The sequence below is a fragment of the Mustela nigripes genome, chromosome 3, assembly GCF_022355385.1.
Source record: "Mustela nigripes isolate SB6536 chromosome 3, MUSNIG.SB6536, whole genome shotgun sequence".
Taxonomy (NCBI): Eukaryota; Metazoa; Chordata; class Mammalia; order Carnivora; family Mustelidae; genus Mustela; species Mustela nigripes.
Genome location: NC_081559.1, coordinates 190,080,115 through 190,102,180, shown reverse-complemented (window position 1 = coordinate 190,102,180; position 22,066 = coordinate 190,080,115). Strand labels below are relative to the sequence as shown.

The following is a 22,066-nucleotide window of genomic DNA, read 5'->3' as shown; positions in this document are numbered from 1 at the left end:
TTTCAGTTCAAGGTGCCAGAACGAGCTCCGTCCTGCAGGTTCTTGAGGGTCCATGGTTGAGAAGAGGCTGGCAGCACCACACCGACCCCAAGAGTCCTGAGCACAGCACCCTACTTTAGTCTCTGGGTCAAGAGCGACTAGATGGTTCTTACTCTACCTCCTTCCACTGAGTGTTCACTGGTGACTGGTTAGTGGCTCTGTGTTGGCAGGACTGTGCCTCTGTCCACACCAAGCATCTTGCTTACAGCCCAGGAGTCCTGCTTCGGAGCTGGATGTGGGGTGCACCCACTCCTTATTCCTGGTTCTCTGCAACCCTGGAGTAGCCTCTCTTCTGTTTGTTATTTTCCCTTGATGTGCTGGACACGTCCAAGCTGTCAGCCACCGCCCCAGCAGCAGGGAACAGCTGAAGGGAGCCACAGAGACAGTCTCAGACCTGCAGGCACCCTGCCTCCTTGCCCTACGGCAAGCCCTTGGCCTGGCGTTGCGCTGCCATCATCTTGCTCAGGATCCCCAGTGCTCTAACCGCGTGCTAGCGCTGCTGATTTAAGAAACAAACCAAAGTAGAAATTCCAGATTTGCCCAAAGCTGTCCCCCTTCTCCCAGCTCCTTCCCCATGCCCTTTGGCATCTCTGGGCAGGTCCCCCCGTGGTGGTTGGCACTGGAGGGGGAAGATGACGTGTCCTGTCGGGAGGAGAGGAACATGTGGAGCCTCCAAGGGCTCGGCGCGCAGCACTCCGTCTGAGAGCCAGTTTCGGAAGCAGTTCTTGCTGGAGGACATGTCGCCAGCCAGCACTAGAATTGCTGTTTGTCATTTGCAGTTCATGATTTTTTGCAAGGAAACACAGTCCATAGCTATGGCTGACCATGCACACACTCGCCTGTGTGCAAGGGAGCGCAGGTCCAGCCTGTCCTGTTCTGGCCATCTGGTCTCCCTGATGCCCTCTCAGATGTCTGCGTGCACCAGGTCATCTGGTGGGAGAAGCCGCTCTGCAGAAGGCGCTTCTCCAGAGCAGCCTCTGGGAGGGAGAAGCCTCACGGCCTGTGTTTCTGCTGGTAGGGGAGCCCAGAACTGGCCTCCTCCTCTGGGATGTTGAGCCTTTCATAATACTTGTGTCAAAATTCGGGGGAGGGGGGCGTCTAGAATGTGACTGATGTGAGGCTTCAGTATCTGTTCCCAGCGTTCTTTTCAAACAGTCACTACATTCTGTCCGTTTGATTGTTGAAGTGCACAGCCAGAGACCTGACTGTAGAATCGCATTGGCGCCAAGGCTCTCGGAGTCCTCAAAAGGTCACAGAAGGGACCAGCGGTCTGCATTGTCCTTGTCACAGAGCAGGACTAAGCTGAGACCTCTCCCCTTTTCTTCCCCCACACAAGGGATGAGGAGATGCCCTTCTGTTTTGTTGTCCATTTAAGTCAAATAATTGGTGAGTTAATGCATTTTTCTTGTTCCTGCGGGAGACACCTTCTGACCCCGATGGTGAGCAGACCTTCCCCTGAATTCAGCGCCGCCCACGTGGTAGAAATCACAGAGCTTCTCCCATCTTCTCTCTGTCCTCCTCTCCTTTGTCTTCAGGTCGTTTGCCGCAGCGCACGAGACGTTATAATAGGGGGTTTCCTTCTGCGTCACAGTGAAACCCTGCCGTCTCCAGTTGTCTTGTTGTCTTGTTGCTTCTCCTTTTCCCGTCACGGTGGTTTTGCCATCGTTGTTGTTCATGTGAGGCATCTTCCCAGAAGATCAGGAATAGGCGTCTATGATGTTAAAAGAAGGGCTGGTAAGCGTAGCTGTTTGTGTATTGTGTCACTCCTCACTGTGTGACGGGAACGCCGGCTCTGTGCAGTGCGTACTGGTTCTGTAGGGGAATTATAGTCATGAGGGATTCAGATGCCTTTGGAAGGCCTGAGTGAGGCAGTCCTAGGTCTTTCGTCGGCAATCCCATCTGTGGCATGTTGCAGGGGCCGAGGGCATATGCCCCATGGATGGTCTAACACCAGACGGACAGGTTTTCTCTTTTATACCCAGTCCTTTTGAGCTTTATGGAATTATTTTTTTTATTTATTTATTTATTTATTTATTTATTTGTTTTAAAGTTTTATTCTTTTTTTTTTAATATTTTATTTATTTGCCAGAGATAGAGGGAGAGTACACACAAGCAGGCAGAGAGGCAGGCAGAGGCAGCAAGAGAAGCAGGCTCCCTGTCGAGCAAGGAGCCTGATGCGGGACTCGATCCCAGGACCTTCGGATCATGACCTGAGCCGAAGGCAGCCGCCTAACCAACTGAGCCACCCAGGCGTCCCGAGCTTTATGGAATTATGAAATGGCACGGACTGCTTGCTTTGTTTTTTTCCTGTTACCATCTTGCTTACTGTAACAGAACCGATTGTTAACACGTTTTGGTTAGTGAGGTTTGCCTCTTGCCTACAGAACTGGGCGGTCCAATTTATTTCATCCTGGCACCCTGCCAGCTTTGATTACCTCACGCTCCTAATCACGCACCCAGGTAGCCTCCTCTCCAGTACTCTTGGAGCTCGCATGCCTTACAGAATGTCATTCTGCTGCTGCTGAATGGCGACCTTTGCTGTGTAGATCCAGGGACGAACAGATCATTTGGGGTCCTGGCAGTGGGTTACTCTCCCTTGTCACTTAATGCTAACTCTTGTCCTTTGTAAGCCTTCCTTAGTACTCCCGTAGCCATTTGAGTCTTTCTTTCTTTCTTTTTATTTTAAATAAAACTTCCAGAGACGTCAGTGCATCCTCATTCCTGTCTCTCTTATTACTTGCTGAGCTTCTTTATCTCCTTGTAGTGATGGAAAATTCCACTTCTTTGTGAAATTTTAAAGGAAAAATAAGTGCCCTGATCTTCCTCTGGCCATGTGGGAAATTGTCTGGAAAAATAGTGGATAAAGGTTTCCCAGTTTCATTCTGGCCCTCTTGTTATATAGAGCATCTTCAGCCAGCCTGGAGGGGTCAGTCCATTGAACTTTTCTTCTCTGTTCTCCTCCTTTCCCTAAGCTTTGATTTTCCTGCCGCTGGGCCCCAGGAAGCTGTAGCTTTGTTGGTGCTGTTTGCAGAATCCGACTTTGTTTGAGTTTCCATACCGTTGAGTTGATTGCCTTTGGCCGGTGCCTAGTTCCCGATCACAGCCTGGGCTGGGGCAGGTGGATTTTACGACTCCTCCCGTCTCTGCCGCTTGCCCTGGCCCGCTGAGATCACTCACTCTGCCTCTGGTGTGTGGCAAAGGCAGGGCTGCAAGAACCCTGATACGGGGAGCCAGGGCTGGGGACCCCCTCCGCTGGAAATGTGGCCCTGGCCTTCCTGGAGTGTGTCCTGGGGTAGTGCTGCCGCCAGTTGGGTCCGCTTATCATTCCCACTGAAGCAGTGGCCTCCATACTGCTCAGAGGGGTTCCCCCAAACAAGCACTTGGGACCTCAGAGCCCTCCCTCCCCAGCTCTCTCAGCGCCCCCATCCTGTGAGTGCACGCTCTCCACTCCAGGGCTCAGGCCGAAACCCGGGCGTCTGCGTTACCCCCACACGTGATTGTCAGCGTGTCCTCCCCTTGTCGTGGGATCTCCCCCCACAACACATCTCACACATCCCCATGTCCCAAGGCTGCCACCTCTATTTAAGCAGCAGCTGCTCCAGACTTGGTCCCTGGGCCAGTGGCCTTAGCTTCAGGGAGATTGTTAGAAACACAGAGGGTCTGGCTCCAACCCACACCCCCATGTCAGACTGCACATTACCCTGGCCCTGGTCACCCTTGATTCATGTGCAAGACAGAGCCTGAGAAGCTCCCCCCAGCCTGGTTTAGGGACCTTCTCTTCACCGCTCTCCTTTCCTCCACCCCTGCTGCTGTTCCCACGTAGCACACGGAGTGAGCTCCTCCAAAGGTAAGCGAGATTCCAGCATCTCTCACTTCAAACCACCAGTAACTTGGAAAGTCTCCAGTAGACTGGGAATAGGACTTCCCCGTGGCCTCCCATAGCAGTCTGGCGCTCCTGCCTCCCTCCACCCCCTTGCTTCGTAGGCACCTGCCCACCGGACTGCCTGCTGGCCCTCTGTTCCCTTCGTCCCTCTGCCCAGAATGCCCATCACCTGCCTCTGCGACGCTCACTTCTGTTGCTTCATGTCCGCTTCAGGGCCATACGCCCCACCCTCTCCGATCTCTCAAGTCCACGTCGGTATTCTCCGGAGCCTGGAGATGGGATGAGCCCTGCTCCTCTGGTTGTGCTGTCAGCTGACTGCTAGATGGGAGGAGTGGCCAGGTGGGCCTGGTCTAGTCCACTGAGCCCTTGAAAGCAGAGAACCTCCTCACCTGGTGGCAAACTTCCCTGACATTAGAAGCAGAAGCATTTGTATCTTTGTGTTTTGAGCCACTCCCTGTGTGGTCCTTGGTTAGGCGGGGATAGGAAAGGAGCCCCGTGGAATGCAGAGGAGGAGTGAAGGGCGGCTCACGTGCGGCAGGCCAGCCGTGCAGCACAGTGGGGGACTCTGCTCAGAGCTCAGGTCCACTCTCACCGAGCCTCCCCGCCTGTGACACAGAAGGCAAAGCCATGAATACGGGCCCACGAGGTTGTCGTCTATAACAGGCCCCAAGAACGGTAATGAGTGGGGCACCCCCCCCCCCACACACACATCCCAGTTTCTCTTCTGCTGGAGGACAGGAGAGCGCTGGCCCCCACCCAGGTGCAGCCCCTGGATCCTACCCCCTTCCTCATTTTTTAACTGGGGAGGAAGGTGGACAGTCGGACCACCAATTCAGGGGACGGGCCCTGACAAGCCCCCAGTGTGAGTCCTGCTTTCCCGTGGCGGCCACTTCTCTCAGATCCCTCACCTCCCGCCAGCTGCAGATGGCAGGAGTGAGGAGCGAGCCCGGGGCTGCTCCTGGGGGAAGCAGGAAGGCCATCGGTACCTCCAGGCTTCCCCTCTGACCGGAGTAGGTAGGACCTAGGGGCCGCACCTGGGTGGGAGAGCTCTCCTGTCCTCCAGCAGTGGAGAAGCAGGAGGTGTGTTGGGGGGGGGGTGCCCCACTCATTACTGTTCTTGGGGCCTTTGTCACAGACCACAGCGTCACAGGCCCGTATGCACACCTTTGCCTTCCGCAATGGGGGGCTCGTGGAGAGTGGGATTGGCTCTTCGTCCCCGTGGGATCTCCAGCACTTGGCTCAGGGCCTGGCGTGTTCGGAGGCTTCCTGAGTGCTGAGAATCATGAACAGAGGATCCGATGTTGGGTGTCCAAGCTGGGTGGGCCCAGGGTGGCTTCCCCATGCCTTGTCCTGAGCAACCTCTTGGGCGGCAGCCGCTGTGGTGCTGGGCTTCGGGAAGTGCAGGCCTCTGAGACGGAGGCCCCGCATGCAGGGCGTCTGCTGGGCAGACCACCTCATAAGCGTCACCCTGGCCATGTCACACGGGTGGAGGAGGAGCCCGTGCGTGGCAAAGCTGGGAAGGTGACACATGGCTAAAAGGGAGCCAGCCTGCCCCTTACTGGTATGTGACCCTGGACAACACACTTTCCTGCTTTGAACTTCTGTTTTCTTCTCTGTAAAATGGGAAATAATAGCACCTGCTCCATGGGGCTAACGTGCAGATCACATGTGATCACCCGCATGGACTCTGAGGGCGTCTTCAGTACATCCTCGCTCGCGTCCTGGGAGTGCCGTAGCTCCTTATCCCCTTCCTGTGCATGTCGAATTCAGTCATACTTGTTCCTGCTTCTGGAAGTTTCTGTCCAAACAAATACTAATATGACTCTCGAGGCCTTGTGCTTGGCGTTAGGAGTCCCAGGGTTTCATAGGAGCATCCGTTGCTTGGTCCAGACAGGGAAACAGACAGTTGCATCATGTAGACAAACATGGTTGTGGCTGGAAACAGTCTGACCCCCTTCCCAACCCTGCTGCTGAGCCCTTCTGAGGAGTTCCACCAGAGAGGGCAGAGGGAGTGGGGGGGGGCGACTGGCATGGAAGGGCCGAGGACATCCTACAGCCACTTGCCCAAAGTAAAGGGGAGTTAGGGAAGGGGTTCTGCGCCAGAAGGGGCACAGACAGGAGAGCAGGCAGAGGGAGGAGGGCGTTCCAGGGAGAGCCAAGGTTGGCAGACTTTCATAGAGACGAGTATAAATGGCAAAGAAAGGGGCGTGTGGGTATCAACACTGCCTCGTTGCTCTGAGGACGATGGACCCACAGTTCCTGTTTCTGTTCTTGGATCCCCTCTGCTACTAATGAACATACCCGGGTACATTTGATGAGTGATGGAAACAGTTTAAGACTTGTTGTGGTAAACATTCTTAAAGCAGAACGTGGAAACACTGCACCCCTGGGGGTCTGACCTCCTCCGTGGGGTCCGTGGCTCTGTGGGGTGCCCGGGAGGGGCACGGCAGGCTCTTGCCGGCTCACTTCCTCGTCTGCTCAGGCTCATGGAGGCTGCAGGTCCCTATACAAAAGGCCGGGGAAACTGCTAGAGGCCACGGGCTGTGGGGAGTGCATCCGCTGACAGAAGAAGTCATATGGTTCCAGCACAGAGGGGGGCCCGCGGGATGGCAGAACAAGGCAGGGGGCGGAGGCAGTGGGGGTCTTGCATGTCACCACGTCTTTGCCGAGCCTGTCAGGGCAGGATCGAGGAAGGCCAGGGGTGGTTGCTGGGGGTGGTTGTGAGAGAAACCAAGGAGGGTGGAGGGCTTGTCTTCTGAGTGACAGGCTGAGGGAAGTGTTCTCCAAGTGCCGCAGGGAGGTTTCGGTGAGAAATGTGACCCGGAGAGTTGCCATCTGTGGCTGGGCCCACAGGCCGGGGTGGGGCCTGTGAGGAGAAGCCAGTCTCCCGGTGGGAGGCGCCCGGCAGGGAAGCACAGCGCCCTGGTCAGGGCCTGGCACTAAACAAAAGTCCAATACATGTGCGCTTAAAGGTCAAGAAAGGGAAACATTATGCACAATAAACTTGTCTAAATATCAAAAGATACTCACAGGCGGTGGGAAGCTGCTGCGTTCCTCCTTCCCTGTCACCGGGAGTGTGTCTGCTTCTGTTTGAGTTCAGCTTTACAGTATTTCCTGAATAATTCAGCTCAGATGTGTGTCACGCGCCGGCTGTGAGCTGGGTGCTGTGCGGGCACAGTCTGGAAGGGGACATGCACGGGCATCAGATCCCTGCCCCGGGGGGATGGCACCTTCTGGTCGTCGTGAGCGCCACACGAGACCACCTGTCCTGCCCAGGCACCAGCCCCGTCATCCTTTGCTTCTCCACGTGCTTAGAGACGACATTGTACACCCCATTTTCCCGCAGTTTCCAAGGCAAGGATTCTTTTTGCCTCACTTGATAGTTGAGGCCACACTAAACTGTGCTTATTAGACCCTTGAGAAGTTCGAGAAAGATCGGATATCTTAGCCATTTTCGCTGCCCTGATATCTATCGTTAGATCCATTCTGCAGGGTGAGCCGGTTTGGCCAACACACAAATATCCTCGTCCAGTGATAGACATGGGGCCAGTAGGGCCGTCTTTCCACGTGCCCCGTCACAGCAAAGAGAGTTGGCCCTTCCCTTCTCTGCAGGTGGGCCCTCAGGACCCTGTGGACAAGGGCGCTATGTGCAGGAGGGCTCCCATGCCCTGGTGCCTTGGAATGGGCCTGCCGCGGGGTGGGCCCCCCAGATCCCGCAGCACCTCTGGGAGCCAGGACGCCCTTGGGGATGGCAGCGACTGCAGCGAGCTGTCTTTACAACCTGTTTGGACTTTGGACTGTTTATAGGATCAGTATTTTCAGAAAAGAAAGAACATCTACTGTCTACTTACAACCAAGAGAAAAATAGGGCGGAGGCGAAGCATTACGCCGTCTCCCCAGGAAGGATGAGTCACGGCCTTGCTCCCTGGCTGTGCATTTTGTCCTTTTTGAAAGGCTTTAAATCTTCATTGATGCATGGAATGGTTTCTCCCTGCCCGTGAATATCTTTCGATGTTGCCACAAGTTTCTTGCTCATAATACCCTTCTTTTGGTCCTGGATCTACATACGTATTTCTGGAGTTGGGAATTTACAAGGTTTTCTTATAAACAACATCCATTTGTACCTCTTCTTCCTTCTGTAAATTGGGACAGTGTTTACCACCATCCCTTTGTCTCTGATGCAGACAACACCACACCTAAGCCCGGGTAAACGTGTTCGCCTGCCAACCCCGTGAGGTGGGTCTGCCAGTCCTGCTTCTGGCAACGCTAGAGGAAGCTCTTGCTGGTTATAATTTCAGCAGTGAGTGAAACCTCAATTACTGGGAAAAATGAGACTTCTTCCTCAGAGCTTAAACACGCACAGAGGAATGTTTCACCTAAAAGAATCGACTGCAGGGCTCTCTGTCATTCTTGTCGTTTGGTTGTATGCGACTTTTTATGTGCAGCGCTCTCTTGTTAGCACACTGCGGAGTCTGAGAATTCCTGCAGCGGAAGGGACCTGGGGAGGGGTCCGCCCTCTGGGCCTTGCATGGTGTTCAGGACCAGGGCCAGCTCCTCCGGGAACCCCACCCGGGCCACAGCCTCCACCTGCCCGTGGACCCCTGAGTGCGGCAGGACCCACACAAGGCAAGGGCCCTGGCCCTGGCTCTGAGCTGAAACGTCCGAAACATTCCCTTTAGTGCCGTGTGATGTGGCCTAGTGTGCAGTGGCTGCGGTAACACCCTTGGTGACGCTGTGTGTTGGAGACACAGGCTTTTAAGGGGCCTCACCCATGTCCCGGGCTGTGGCTCCTCTCCGGGACTGGCACCCTCTCAGCTCTGCAGTGTTTGGTGGGTTGTTTTTTTTTTTTTTTAGCAAGGGTGGCACGTGTTGTAGACTTTTGCCCTGTACTCATTTTTTCAGTGAGTCATCCAAAAAACAGGGATTCGCTGTTTACTGTCTGCCAGGTATGGCCAAGCTCCTTGTGATGGAGGTCAGCTCTGGGCATGTTGGCTCAGGGCGCACAACTGGTTCTCAAGGGAAAGATGGTCGGGGGTGGGGGGTCTTCACGCAAGTGAAACGGCAGGGGTAGAGGTTCAGGGGCAGGAGAGAACATTGTGTGCTCAGGAACCCGAGATGAGCATGGGCAATGGGGGAGAGGTGGCGGGGGGGCAGGTGCCAGGGCAGGAAGGTCCTTGTCTCTCCCCCTCGGGAGGAGGGTCACAAGAAGCCACCAAATGCTAGACAGAGGTTGTTAGAGGGTCTTACCTGGTTCCACATTCCAGAATCACCTGTTACTAGCTGTGGGGTCTCATACACTTGGGGAACCGCTTCTCAGAAAGACAGGGCGGCAGTCGTCTCTGCCCTGCCTTCTTCAGAGCACTGTGTGAGAATCAGTGAGGTAAGGACTCTGGAAAGGCTCTGGGAACAGTAAAGGGTCACCTGTTACGATCACTCTGAGAAGTGACAGATGCACAAGGAAGGAAGTCATGTCGTACGGTGCTGGCTGAGAGGTGTAGCATGAAGCGTCAGGAAGGGCAGAGGAGGAGCATGACACACGTTCAGGGGCCTGTGTACGGTCGTTCCACACCCAAACCCACACTGTAGACACAGGCACACACATCCTGCCCATATACATGTGCACACACATGCATGCAAGATATATGCACACCCACACATGTTTTTGCACTTGTGTACGTATACAGATTCACACACCTGCCTCTAGACACAGGAATGCATACATACGTGCACGGCTGTATATATGTACACACGCCTCACCCTCATGCATGCACATGTGTGCCCACACTCATGTACACACACACACACCCTGCCTATGTACACACGCACACACACACACACAAATGCATGCATGTACGCATCCACACTCCACACATGCATATGTGGCCTCCTCCAGTTTACCTCCTCCTGGGAGCTCAGCTGTTGTTCTGGATCTTTCGCGTCTCCCACGCCTGGCCTCCGGCAGCCCTGCCCGTCATGGTGCTCATCACATCCTGTGATTTGACGCTCTGGACGTGGCTCTGCCGTTCTGATGGCATCTGTGTCTCATCTGCCGCCTGCAGCGCCGTGGGCCCGGGATGCTGCAGGCTCTCGGCAGGTCCTGAGAACCATCACGGTGCCAGCAGGAGGAGAGCGGGTGGGCTTTTCTGCTCATCACCTGGCCTGCAGCCCTGGGTGTCCTCCCTCTCGAGGGTGTTAGCGACATCTGAGAAAGGGCTGTGCCCCCAGACTCGGTCTAATAAATAAGAACATGGTCTGGCATATCTGAAGATGGCTAGGAGGTGTGAGGGCTGCGATCTTTCCTGCAGTGGCAGAGGTGACAGGGGGGTTTCTTCCCCCTAAAAATGCAAAGGACCCCTGCCCTAGAGACCCCCAGACCAAGTCCCCCACTGAAGGTGTGCATGGCCTTCCCCACACCCGTGCAGGGCAGCAGGCTTGCAGGACAGCGCTGGCCTTTGGGCAGCATCCTTGTGGAGCTGCTTTGGTGCTATTTTCATTCCAAAGGGTCCTCAAGTGAACAGACGTAAAGCAAGGCCATCTGATAGGTGTCTTTTTGGTTTCTTTTCATTTTAGGGCCTCTCTTAGTTTTACATCTTTCTTTTGCTCCCCGTCTTTTATTTCTGAGCTGGGAGCCAAGTTTAAATAATGCGCTAGGTTCAATGGGGCCCAACAGTTGCCTGGGAATTCTGGTGCCCGCCAGCGCTGACAATGCAGGGGTCTTTTGAGGTGGTCGGGTTTCTGAGGAGCTTCTGTGGCCCGGAGCCCCTCTGACTGGCACGAGCTTGGGACACCAGGAGGTTGTCTGGGTGGGAGGCGTGATGCGCTCTTTGTGGTCTGGTGTGAGGCCACTTGGTGCAGGGCAGAGAGTTTTCAGACCAAAAGTCAGAAGACCCGGTTTCTGGTTCCAGCTATGTGTCCTGGGCAGCTTGTTTCCTCTCTGAGCCTGGTTCCTCTCCTGTGAAGTAAGGAGATGGGCCGCGGGGACTTTGGGACCCAAAAGGGGTCCTTCCGTGGACAGTTTGCCTCTTGCCAGCCCCCCTGTGCTTGGGGTGGTCTCCTGTCTGACAGAAACAAGGGCCAGCTGTGGCCTGGCCTGGAGGCGGGGGCAGTGCCAGGCTCTTCTGTCTATCGTGGCTTCCAGGTTCCGCCCACGGAATGCTGTGGAGGTACCACGAGTGCCCCCCGTGGGCCTACCAGTACTGTGGCACTGGGCTGGGACTGAGGAGCCTGTCTTTGCTTTCCATAAGCTGCGGGTGTATCGAGGAAATCTGTGCAGGGCAGACTGGGAATCAGCACCATGTGAGCTCCGCTGGGGCGCCGCACACATGTGTGGGCACAGGGAACCCCTCTTCCTTAACGAGGGCCCCCCCAGCGAGGGGCCCTTCTGGGGAATTTCTTGAATGTTGAGGAAGAGGTTTGCCTGCTTAGGTTCGTTTTTGCAAAGAGAAGTGAAGAGGGTACTGGAGAGGAAGGGGAGCACGTAGGGCAGGCAGGGGAAGAGGGAGGAAACAAGACAGCGAGACACCGGCCATGTCTCACGTTCCCAGTCTCCATCAGTGTTTGCCCATCAGCGGACAGGGAGGGGGCTGGCAGCCAGAAGGGGGACCGGGCGTCAGCAGACGAATGCTCCTTAGCGAGAATGGAGCCCAGCAGAGTGCCTGGGCCTGACAGCCATCTGGTCTCGATTCTAGAAGAACACTTGAGGTGGGCAGAGCTGCAGAACTCAGAGCCTGATTTAGTGAATAATTCGTACAGTCCCCTGGGTCAAGGCTTTCTATCAAGCTATCTATGCTGCTCATAATTTCGCTGGAAGATACGTTAGATACAGCGTTAGAGGAAAGTGGAGCACCCATCTCAGGGGATAATGACATCGTGAAGCCGTAGTATTTCTACTGTGGGGAACAGTTTTAAGCTTGAGCTAATAGTTTAAGCAACCAGAGAGATCACTTTGAATGGAGGAAATGGTTGAGTGCTCTGCAGGCAGCTGTAAAGGGACTGGATTGCGTGAAGTAATGATTTAGCCCAGTCGGTCGGTGATCTGCGACGTGTAATCACATCCGTCGCTGTCACACCACACCAGCCGAGTCGGGTCTCTAGATGAGCGGTCACCCAGTCCCGCTCTTGCTACTTTCCAGCTGTGTGACCCTGGATGAGTCACTGGCCCACTGGCGGTTTTACTCAGAAATGCCCAGCACGAGATGCTGTGCGAACACGGCCAGCACACGTTCAGTGAAGGGCGAGGGGCTGCGGGCAGGGGGATGCTGGGCTCCACGGATGGGGAAGGTCCATGGTTTGCAGGAACATGAGCCATGGTATGTGTGAGGGTGGGGAGGGGCTCCCCCTGCAGAGCCTCACAGACCCCATCTGTGGAGCGAGCTTAGCCCCCTACCCCAGTCAGTCTTCCTCTTGCAACATTCTCTCCCCCGTGGCAGCTGGAGGGCCGGCAGGGCCACTCGCCCATGAAAGCTCATGAAAATGTAAGCACTGCCCCATGGCCGGTGACGGCCAGGCTTTGGGGACCCTGTTAGCTGTTGTTAGTTCTGTTTGGGGGACTCAGTAAGGTGACCTGGTACGCCTGTGCCTGCCGAGAAGGGTACCCAGTGCGGGACGTCTGTGGAAGGCACGTGCACCCTCGTCTCCATCACTCTTTCTGCTGAATTAAGCCCTAAGGTATACTGTGCTCTTATAATTAGCAGTGGACGGATTGAATGGTGATTCGTTGCACAGAAGCCTGGAGCTGAAAATTGGGGAGGGGGGAGGAGAAAGGATTATCTTTTCATAGACTTCATACTTAGAAAGGGTGATATGGACAGATAAACATAAATATTTAAAGGGGCAGTGAGGGAAGTGTAACACTCAGTGAGTTTTAGCCTTTCACGTTAGGTGAGTTTCCATCGGCAGGTGCTGTGGAGCCGGTGACGCAGGCCCTCCTTTGAAAACTGTCCGTGTTTTCCTTTGTAAATGAAATCTCAGCCCGTCACCTGGTGACGGGGGCTCTTCAGGACCTCGCCTGCCACTCCTTCCCAGCACTCCCTCTGTCCTGTGACTTTGGCACATTGGACAAATGTCCCCAGGCCCTCCCCTCGTTCGCCAGGAGCAGACGGCTCTGTGGTCCGTAGCTCGATGTCTTTGGCTCAGCCAGGAGCAGAGTGTCGACGCAGAGGGGTCCAGAGAGGAGCCTGGAATCTGCGAGAGGGCTCAGAGCCCAGGGGAGGGTTATGGAAGCTGGGGAGGGGTCTCAGTGATGAAAGCTGAAGCTGGCCCAGCAGTGGGAGATGGTGGAGAGCCTTCTGGAAGGGGGGAAGACAGCACTTTGTCCAGCAGGCGTGGTGCTTGGGAGGTGGCCGGCAACCTTGGCAGGACCGGGGACACATGCCTGCTCTTTGCTCACGGTCTGCTCTCTGCCTGCAAAGCCTTTTCCCACCATGTGCAGACAGCACCAGCCTCCACGGAGCAGCAGCCCCTGGGCTCTGATGAACCAGAGGAAGCACGTGATCTCCCCTTATTTCAAGCCAGTGGCCTCATCTTGGTTTCTGCCTGTCTTCCTCCCCATATCTGTGGGCAGCAAGCCTCCCGGTCACCTTGAAATCCCACGCTCCTGTCCCCACTGGGTGGTATCTGAGAACTCGGCTGTCCTGGAAACAGGAGGCCGCAGCCCCTGCTCACAGAAGGCCAGCGCAGGGTCCCCTCGTTTGTAGACGGCTCTCGGCCCTTGTCAGTATGGGGCCCACGTGGTGTTAGCGTTGTTCAGAGGGATGGGAATTTTAGCCAGTGGGAATTTCTGTTGTGACTGCTTCCTTATCTCAAGCTTCAGCTCTGATAGCAGTCACAGCCCTCTGATCATGGTGCACGCCCTGGAGCATCTGTGTCTCAGAGCTCAGGTTGTCTGTTTATGCCAAGTGCAGCAGGCTGGCTTTGCACGTGGGGGGTCCTGGGACCTCAGCACAAATTGCCCATGGGGCAACTGGGTGGTTCAGTGGGTTAAAGCCTCTGCCTTAGGCTCAGGTCATGATACCAGGGTCCTGGGATCGAGTCCCACATTGGGCTCTCTGCTCAGCGGGGAAGCCTACTTCCTCCTCTCTCTCTCTCTGCCTGCCTCTCTGCCTGCTTGTGATCTCTTTCTGTCAAATAAATAGATAAAATCTTAAACAAAACAAAACAAAACAAAAAACAGATTGCCCTGGCCCCGCACCTTTTCCTTGGTGCAGAAGTTCCTGATAATTAAGAGGAGAAATCTATTCGTTGTGTGTCCCTCCAACCCTTCCCCAGCCTTCTGGCAGGCACCCTCTTTCAGTGTGAAATAAATCAACATTTACTTCCAAAGCCTTGGTTCACAGTACATTTTCCCATTTAAATGAAATGGAAACAAACACTAAGGGAAGAAAGAAAAAAGGTCCTGACTCACCCTGGAGAAACAAAATCAGGCTAAATGTGTTCATAGTTTCCACTCAGGATAGTTCTCTGGTTTCTGGTGAATTCTTTCAGTCCAAATTAGAAGTGCCTTCCAATCCATAGCTGTGTGTGATACCCGCTCCAGAGGTGCCTTTCCATTCTTCTCTCAGTTAAAGATAACCCCCCTGTTGACACAGCCTGCCCTAAATGGTATAGCACAGGGCTAGAGGGAGGCCCTGGGAGCATCACCCACCCCCTCCCAAGAAGCATGGAGTCATGGGTGTTTCAGACTGAGCTGACTGACCTGGGGGTTGGGGTGCATCCTGTGCCAGACACCAGCTGGGAGGGAAGCCGGAGCGGAGGGAAGCCGGAGCGTCAGCAGGGGGCGCTCACGGAAGCCACCTGAGCACACCCACCTTTGCTGGCTGTCCTAGGAGCCCTTGGTCCTTCTGCCCGTCTCCTGGAACCCATCCCCACTTCTCCTCCGGAGGCCTTCCCTGGTTCCCCAGCCCTGGATGGGAACATCTCAGCTCTGCTCCTGGCTCTTTCCCACCAGGCCACTCCCGCAGTGCCCGTCACAGCCGCCAGTACCTGGCAGATCGTCACTCAGCACTTTCTGAGTGCTTGTGTGTGCGGCCAGCCTGGCTCCGGGAAGGAGCGGTGCCAGGATACCGCGGGCCCCGTCTGCACGGAGCTTAGTCTGCTGAGACCTTTTATGATGACAGAGGCTTGGCAGCATGGCCAGACTAACGAGGAGCTGACATGCAGCGCACCTTTCAGCTGTGCTGTTCACGAAAGTACCGTTAAATGAGTGCTGCGGGCACTGGAGAGGCGGCGGTGTTCTCAAGCACCCACTCTGCATGTAGAATCTCCTTCACCTTCCCAGCCATCCTCCGGAGTGCGCAGTCGTCCCTGTTTTACAGATGGGAGGGAGCAGCGTGCGTGGCTGGCCGCCCCGCGGACAGTGGTGAGCTGCAGTCCGAGCCGTGCTCCGTGCAGGACGGGGCATGTGTTCCTCCCACCTTGCCGTTCGGCCCCTCCCTGACCTCCCTGCACACACCTGAGGGCTCTTCCTCCCCTCCCTAAGCCATCGCAGACCCACTTCTGGGCTCCTGCTCTAACCCTTACATTATTTTTACAGCTCCGGGCTCTCAGGTCTTCCCGAGTCTTCCCCATGTTCTCTCGATTATTTTTCTTCTGAAGATCAAAGACGGTTATTTAAAATAGGCCAGAGCCCACAGGGTCGGGGTGCAGGGCCTCAGCACTAGCTGGAATTGGCTTTGTCTGGAATCTGCCTGCTTGGAGCTGCAGAGCAAGGCCTGGCTGTAGAATTCAGGTCCCCTCCACCGACAGATGCCCCCCCAGCCCCACGGCAGGTCCCCCCAGCGGGCCACTCCCGCCATGGCTAAGGCACGGGTGTTGATGGACAGCAGCCGGGGGAAGTCATTCTTGCGGGGAAATCTACTCTTTGTTAATGTGAGACTCATCTTCAGGCAGGCAGTTGAGCTCCCACAGTGTGTGGAAGGACAGAAAACCCAGGATAAACCTAGGCCCTTCCTCACCGCCAAACGGACCAGCTATGAGTTTCCAGGAGCCACCCAGCTAACCTTCCACACGGTTACAGTAAATCACCCGCACGCTACCTACCAACCCTCATACCTTTGGCAGCCCTGGCAAACCTTGGAGGCAGCTTGGCGTCAAGAGAAGAGCTTGGGCTTTGGGTTTCGACTTGGGCTTTGCCACTGAGCTTCGCTGTCTCCATCCGTAAACCAGCGGAGAGAGCGGACATAGAGCATTGGCGTGCAGTAGGGACAAGCTCCTGGAACGTACTAGATACTCCATAAGCGGTACTTGTGATTCTCATGTTGTGGCCAGACCCAGAAGCAGGACTTGTGTGACCTTTCTCTTGCCCTCACGCAGGTGACAGACGAGGAGCCCAGCTCCAACCACACGGTCATGATCCAGGAGACCCTCCAGCAGGCCTCTGTGGAGCTGGCTGAGCAGCACCACCTGGTGGTTTCCTCTGACGACGTGGAGGGCATCGAGACGGTGACTGTCTACACTCAGGGCGGGGAGGCCTCGGAGTTCATCGTCTACGTGCAGGAAGCCATGCAGCCCATGGAGGAGCAGGCCTTGGGGCCGCAGGCCCAGGAGCTCTAGAGGACATGCAGCGTCAGATGGGCACCACGGATGGGCGCTCCCCGTGGCTCCTCTGCCGTACCTGCCCAGTCCACATGGGTGTCTTGTCCTACCTTGGGTGGGCAAGGCGATTGGCATCACCAGCAACACAGGGCCCCCATGTCCAGCACAAATGCATACCCCCCCCCCCCCCCATTCTGTATCCTCTGCTTCTGGAAAGACACTTGCAACCACCTTCCACATGGCCCACACCGCATTGCCCCTTTGCTCGGAGATTCATGCGGGGACCCAGTCCCCATCAGCATCTGTCCCAAGTCATACCCAACTACTGACCCTGTCCAGGTGCCGAACCTTCCTCTGGGACTGCTCTGCAGCCTGATGAAAGGGAGCCAGCCAGCACAGAGAAAGTGACCTTACAGTTTTAAATCACCTCCTGGGGGAAGAAGGGGAGGGGGTCCTGGCTTTATCTACAAGATTCTCCCCTCCCCACCCCCGAATCAAGGGCACTTGTTACCGGGTGCGGTAACCGCAATTGATGACCCTCCCACTCCCGTGACAGGTGGGGGCTTAGCTTATGTCTTAGAGTTCTTTTGCTTAAAAAAAAATGCACTTTGTACTATTCCCCTCCCATTCTATGAGATGTGGTGGGTAGAATAAAACCGTTCTCTGCCTGAGTTCTCCGGTTCCTCTGTTAGCTTGGATGGTTTGCGCCTCCCCGTCTGAGTCAAGATCTTGGGCTTAGGTCCCACCCAGAACCTCCCCATCCAAGATCCAAAGCCTTAACACGCAGACAACGCCGCCCCTCCTCCCGCAACCATGTAGGGTTTGCTTTGCGGCCCGTGGTTGGAGGGGAACGGTCATACTTTCATTTCCGGGAGCCTGGCACCTGCTTTGTTGGAGCCGAGAGGCTTGCACCCCCGCTTTCTGCCTTGTCCTTGGGGGCAGCAGTCGGCAGACAGAAGCCTTCATGTCACACTGTTTGAGGGGCAGTCCGGGCGCCCCGGCAAACCCATGCCTCTGCACAGTATGATGGGGGTCAGGGCAAGTCCTCCTGCACCTTGCCCAGCCCTGGCTCTCTCGACACCGTCACCTACCATCTGATTCACTGGGGTCGAGGTTTGCTTCCTCTGTGAACCCTGCACGTGATGTCTTCGGGTGTATGAGCAGGTGACCAGACGGACGTGGTCGTTGCTCTGGTTGAAGAGCAGCCGGAGTCCGCTGCCCCGTGCACTTGACCCTCGTTGTTCGGGCCCTGTCGTCCCACCCCAGCAGGGCCTGAAGGTGCACCTCTTGGGGGATGCGTAAAGCTCTTGCCCGAGGCAAGGAAAGGAGTTCAGGGGAAGGACGGACATTCCCCCACTTGGGGTGAGTTGGGAAAGCTCCATGGCGGAGAAGACCTGTGATCCGGCCCTTATAAGCGAGGTAGGTTTGCACTTGCAGGACTGGGGCGGAGGGACTCGGAAGGTGGCAGAAGGAAAGAAGAATGACAGCGGAGCCACGTCCGGAGTGGAATCGCACAGGGGGTGGACAGTGAGCCTTGGATGCCTCCATGTGGTGGTTGGGTAGCTCCAGGGGGAAAGGCAGAAGGATCAACTAGAAGCCAGAACCTAGAACCGGATATTGGCTTTATGCAGTAAACCACGGGCAGAGGTAGTCACGAGTGGTCTCGGCGTGAAAGGCACAGTGGTACTCCAGAGAGTGACCAGGGCCATGCATCAGGGTGGGCTCTGTGGGGGCGGCTGAGCATCCCGATTGGAGGCAGAGTACGTGGGCTCCAGCCCAGATCCATCACTTCTTACCTGGTGACACATTTCTCCATGCCTGGCTGAGTTTTAGTTTACTCATCTCCGAAATGGGTCTGAGGATAATTGCTGACTTCTCTCGTGACGGAGAGGGTTCAGTTTGCAAAGGCCTTGGAGACAGTAGCATAAATGCCAGTTACGATTTGTGTTCCTGGGCATGGGGGAACCACACCTCAGTATCCCCCAGACTCTACCATCTAGAGGGAAGAGAGGGGACGTGAACACACAACAGGAAAAACTGGACTGAGTGTTCTCAGTGCTTTGAGTGTGGTTGGAGGGAGGAGCCCGCCCTTCCTGACACGGGGCCTTTGACCAGAACTGATGGGGACACAGGAAGCTGAGGAGTAGGTGTCCAGACACGGAGCAGGGGCTCTCCAGAGCCTGCACAGCTGTCCACGTAGCCGGGTCAGGGTGCCTTCGGGGCTGGGCCAGTCCTGCATGCCGTTCGCCTCAAAAGTTGGATCCAAATATTTCTGGATGCGCCCCCAGCGTGGGCCACTTCTCTGTGTCATCAGTGACCCGGAAGTCATTAAAAAGTCTTGTTCTCATTTGTAGGCTCCCAGATGAGGAGGTACCTTCCCTGGCTGGTGTTCACCGTGACCACGCCGGGAGCTGGCCGGCATCTGAAGTCCTTGGGGGCTGCCCCACACACACCTGAGGGAGAAGCGGCTTAGTGTCCGGCGGTAGGTCGGGAGGGCCTTGTGCCCGGGCAGGGAGGTTTGAGTCAGATTCCACACTTAGGATGTATCGTGATGTTGGTTAATCTTTCATCTTTTGTAGAATGGGGTAAAGGATGGGCCCCATTTGTCTCATGGGTTTCAAGGCTATCCCAGGATCCCAGGGCAGTGCTCCCAGCCTGCCGTATTGCACGTAGTAGGAACCCAGCAGACATGTACTTCCTGCTGCTGACAGTGGGGTCCTAGGAGAGCCCCGTAGCAGGTGATGACAGCGGCTGGCCAGGCTGTCTCTTGTCCTCGCCTGTGAGCAGAGTTGAGGAAGGCTGAGCCCCGTGGTCCGCGGTCTCCCCTCTGCGGGCCTGCCATGGTGCCCAGCACACGTCCTTCACTCACAGAGTCGGCAGAGGCCAGCTGGCTACCTCCAGTGGCCCGGCACTGGGCTATGAGCTGGGGACACAAGTCACCAGTGACACGTGGTCGGTGAGGCCTCAGAGACTCACCGCTGGGTCACAGGGTGGACAAGTGAGCTGTGGCCCACGTGGAAACCTCTGCAGGAGCATAGCGGGGGGTGCAAGCTATAGCCAAGGGGGGCTGCCCCCTCCATGAGCCCAGGGCCGGGCGGGGTGGCCCTGGGAACCGACATGGGCCACCCAGGAGATGGCAAGTAATAACGACCAGAAGCCCCCGTGGGTCAGCCCAGCCTAGCCCCGCACTGGGCCGCCCTGCTTCTTGCTGGGCCCGTGGGTGGGCCCTGGTGCGTCTAACCCGTCAGGACCGAGGTCGGAGGTTAAGAAGCTTGCCCAAAGTCAACCTGTAGTAAGGGGCGAGGCAGGAGTGAGAAGCCGGCTGTCTGACTTGGGAACTCGTCCTCTGGCCGTTTGTCCACGTTGCAGCTGGAGCCGTGGGAGCCTGGGGCATCGGGCTGGGAGCCGTGACCCCGCGGCAGGGGCCAGGGAGCAGGGACACCTGATGGTGAGACCTGGGACCGTGCTCAGCCCGGAAGGGAGGAAGGGGGCGAGGGGAGGGTGGGTGGCGGGAATGAAGGGAAGGATGTTGCTGTCTAATGAGCTCTCTGTCTTCTTTTGTATCTACAGCCCGTTTCCCCCACGGGAGTCATGAACTCATTCAGCGCTCGGCACGCCCCTCGCACGTTCGTGGGGAACCTTTGTTCAGAGCAGGTGCTCTGCAGCCCCAGTGTTTGTGCATCCCAGCCCGCCACCAAATTACAGCAGACACAGAGAGCGGGTAACACACCCCTGGGGCTGTTGGGTGGGGCCGGGCAGGGGGCTGGTTCTCTAAAGTCCTTTCCTAGCTGATGCCGGGCTTACGGCCCCGGCTTCCCTGAGCCTGGTCGGGTGTTCAGGCCTCCTTAGTCCTGTGACTGCCCCCGACTGTTCTACTGGGACACTTCTTGCTCCACACTGTGTTTTGTGCCAAGAGAAGTGAGAGCTTGGGCTGGGAGGCGGTGGGCTCCTGCCTTCCTGCTTTACTCTGTGCGATAAAGACCCACCACGTGCCAGGGACTGCACGAGGCAGCCCGCCACGCGTCTCTGTGTTCGGCCTCGCCGTCCGCCTGTGTCTGTGGAAGATGGGACAGCTGGTCCTTCTGTGGTGCTTGCTCCGTGCCAGGGTGAGGGTGTTCTTGCGGATTTCCCACCGCGGGGTGAGTAAGGTGCTAGCCTTGGAGCTTTACGGATGGGGACTGTTAGCGTAGAGACGTTAATAAGCTCGCTCAAATCACATAGGAAGTAGAAGAGCCAAAATTTGAGCTCAAGCGAGACCGGCTCTCATAACCAAAGTACCCTGTGCCAGGGCTTCTCTACCTTTCACAGCTGAGGAAGTGCGCTCGGCAAGGAACACACCTCGGGTGACATTTCCAGAAATCATTGTGGGGGACTGGAATCCAGTGGGAATGTCCTGTTTCCTCAGCTGCCTTCTGGACTCCCAGGGGCATGCCGCCTCCCCTCTTACCTTCCAGCCCTGACACCAGAAAGGCAGCGTAAGAACACGGTGTGGAGCGCAAGGTCAAATATCGGGGGACAAGGAAGAAGAGATTGAGAGGCAAGAGAGCAAGGTCCCCTCCATGGAACAAAAGCCCAGGAAGTGTGTAGCTGTGGGACGAGTCCGGTGTGAGCAGGAGGCCCAGAACCACCTAAATCCAGACAGGGAGTCAAGAGAGGGACCAGCCCAGGGGGGCCTGTGACATGGGGCTGGCCTGACCCTTGAAGACCCCGGCCCTGTAGCCCTCACGCGCCCCCGCAGCTGGTCATGTCTGCCCACAGCTCAAATGCCAGCGTGCACCTGGACGGGCTCGCTCTCCCCCTGCGGTGTGAGCTCGGCTCCCAGGCTGCCGTCTGTCACGGTAGGGCCACACTCGGAATAAACAGTGGATGTTCAGGCGAGACCTACCTGGGTCTACTCCGTTGCTTAGAACTTGTGTAACTGGAAGGTGATGTTACCAATTGAACTAACGGAGGTAGAGAATGGTCGCAGGGCAGTTCTCTAATGGGGACAGGGAAACTGTCACAGGGCATTAACAGCTCCCGGGACGGGGTCTGCAGGCAGTCCTTGGGGCAGCCCTGGGAGGCGTGGGGATTCCCACCCCATCACAGGACGAAGATGCCTCAGGGAATGTTTGAAATAGCCCCAGAGATAGTGAGATGAACGGTGATCAGGTGTGTGACGTCATTAACAGTGTCTGCAGTGGAGGGACAGACAGCTCTGGCCCCCTTGAGATAGTGCTCAGTGAGAAGGCGTGGCCTCCCAGCGTGCCCCCCCCCCCCCGCCCGGCGTGGCCTCCCAGCGTGGCCTGACTGCAGCAACTCTGAGCCACCTTAGTTGCTCTGAGTCTCACATTTTTGAGGAGATGGTGACTCATTTTATAACCTATATCCGCGGGGCCAATTTGGCAAATTAATTTTTCTTGTAATAAGGATTTAAAATTCATTAGCTGTTGTCACTGATGATTTTCCCCTTGTTCTTCGGCTCCATGTTTCAAGGCTGGAGAAAAAAAAGGCCTGTTTGATTAGGAATCCATCTCCCCCCACCCCTTGTAAAATTTCAAAGTGAACTGTCCATCTTGTCCTTGGAGGGGACCCAGGCTCGCATCCGTCTCCCCTTGCGGTAATGGTTTTAAG

At 56.1% G+C, this 22,066-nt stretch overlaps 1 protein-coding gene across 1 annotated transcript in view; it reads left to right on the top strand.

Annotated features, from left to right (window-relative positions):
* Positions 1-17,124, top strand: part of ZFAT (zinc finger and AT-hook domain containing) — a 188,897-nt gene extending 171,773 nt beyond the window's left edge. The window contains exon 16 of the mRNA XM_059395207.1: positions 16,232-17,124. Within this exon, the coding sequence (XP_059251190.1) occupies positions 16,232-16,471 (240 nt within the window). The 3' untranslated portion in view covers positions 16,472-17,124. The remainder of the gene's footprint in view (positions 1-16,231) is intronic.
* Positions 17,125-22,066: the final 4,942 nt, after the last annotated feature.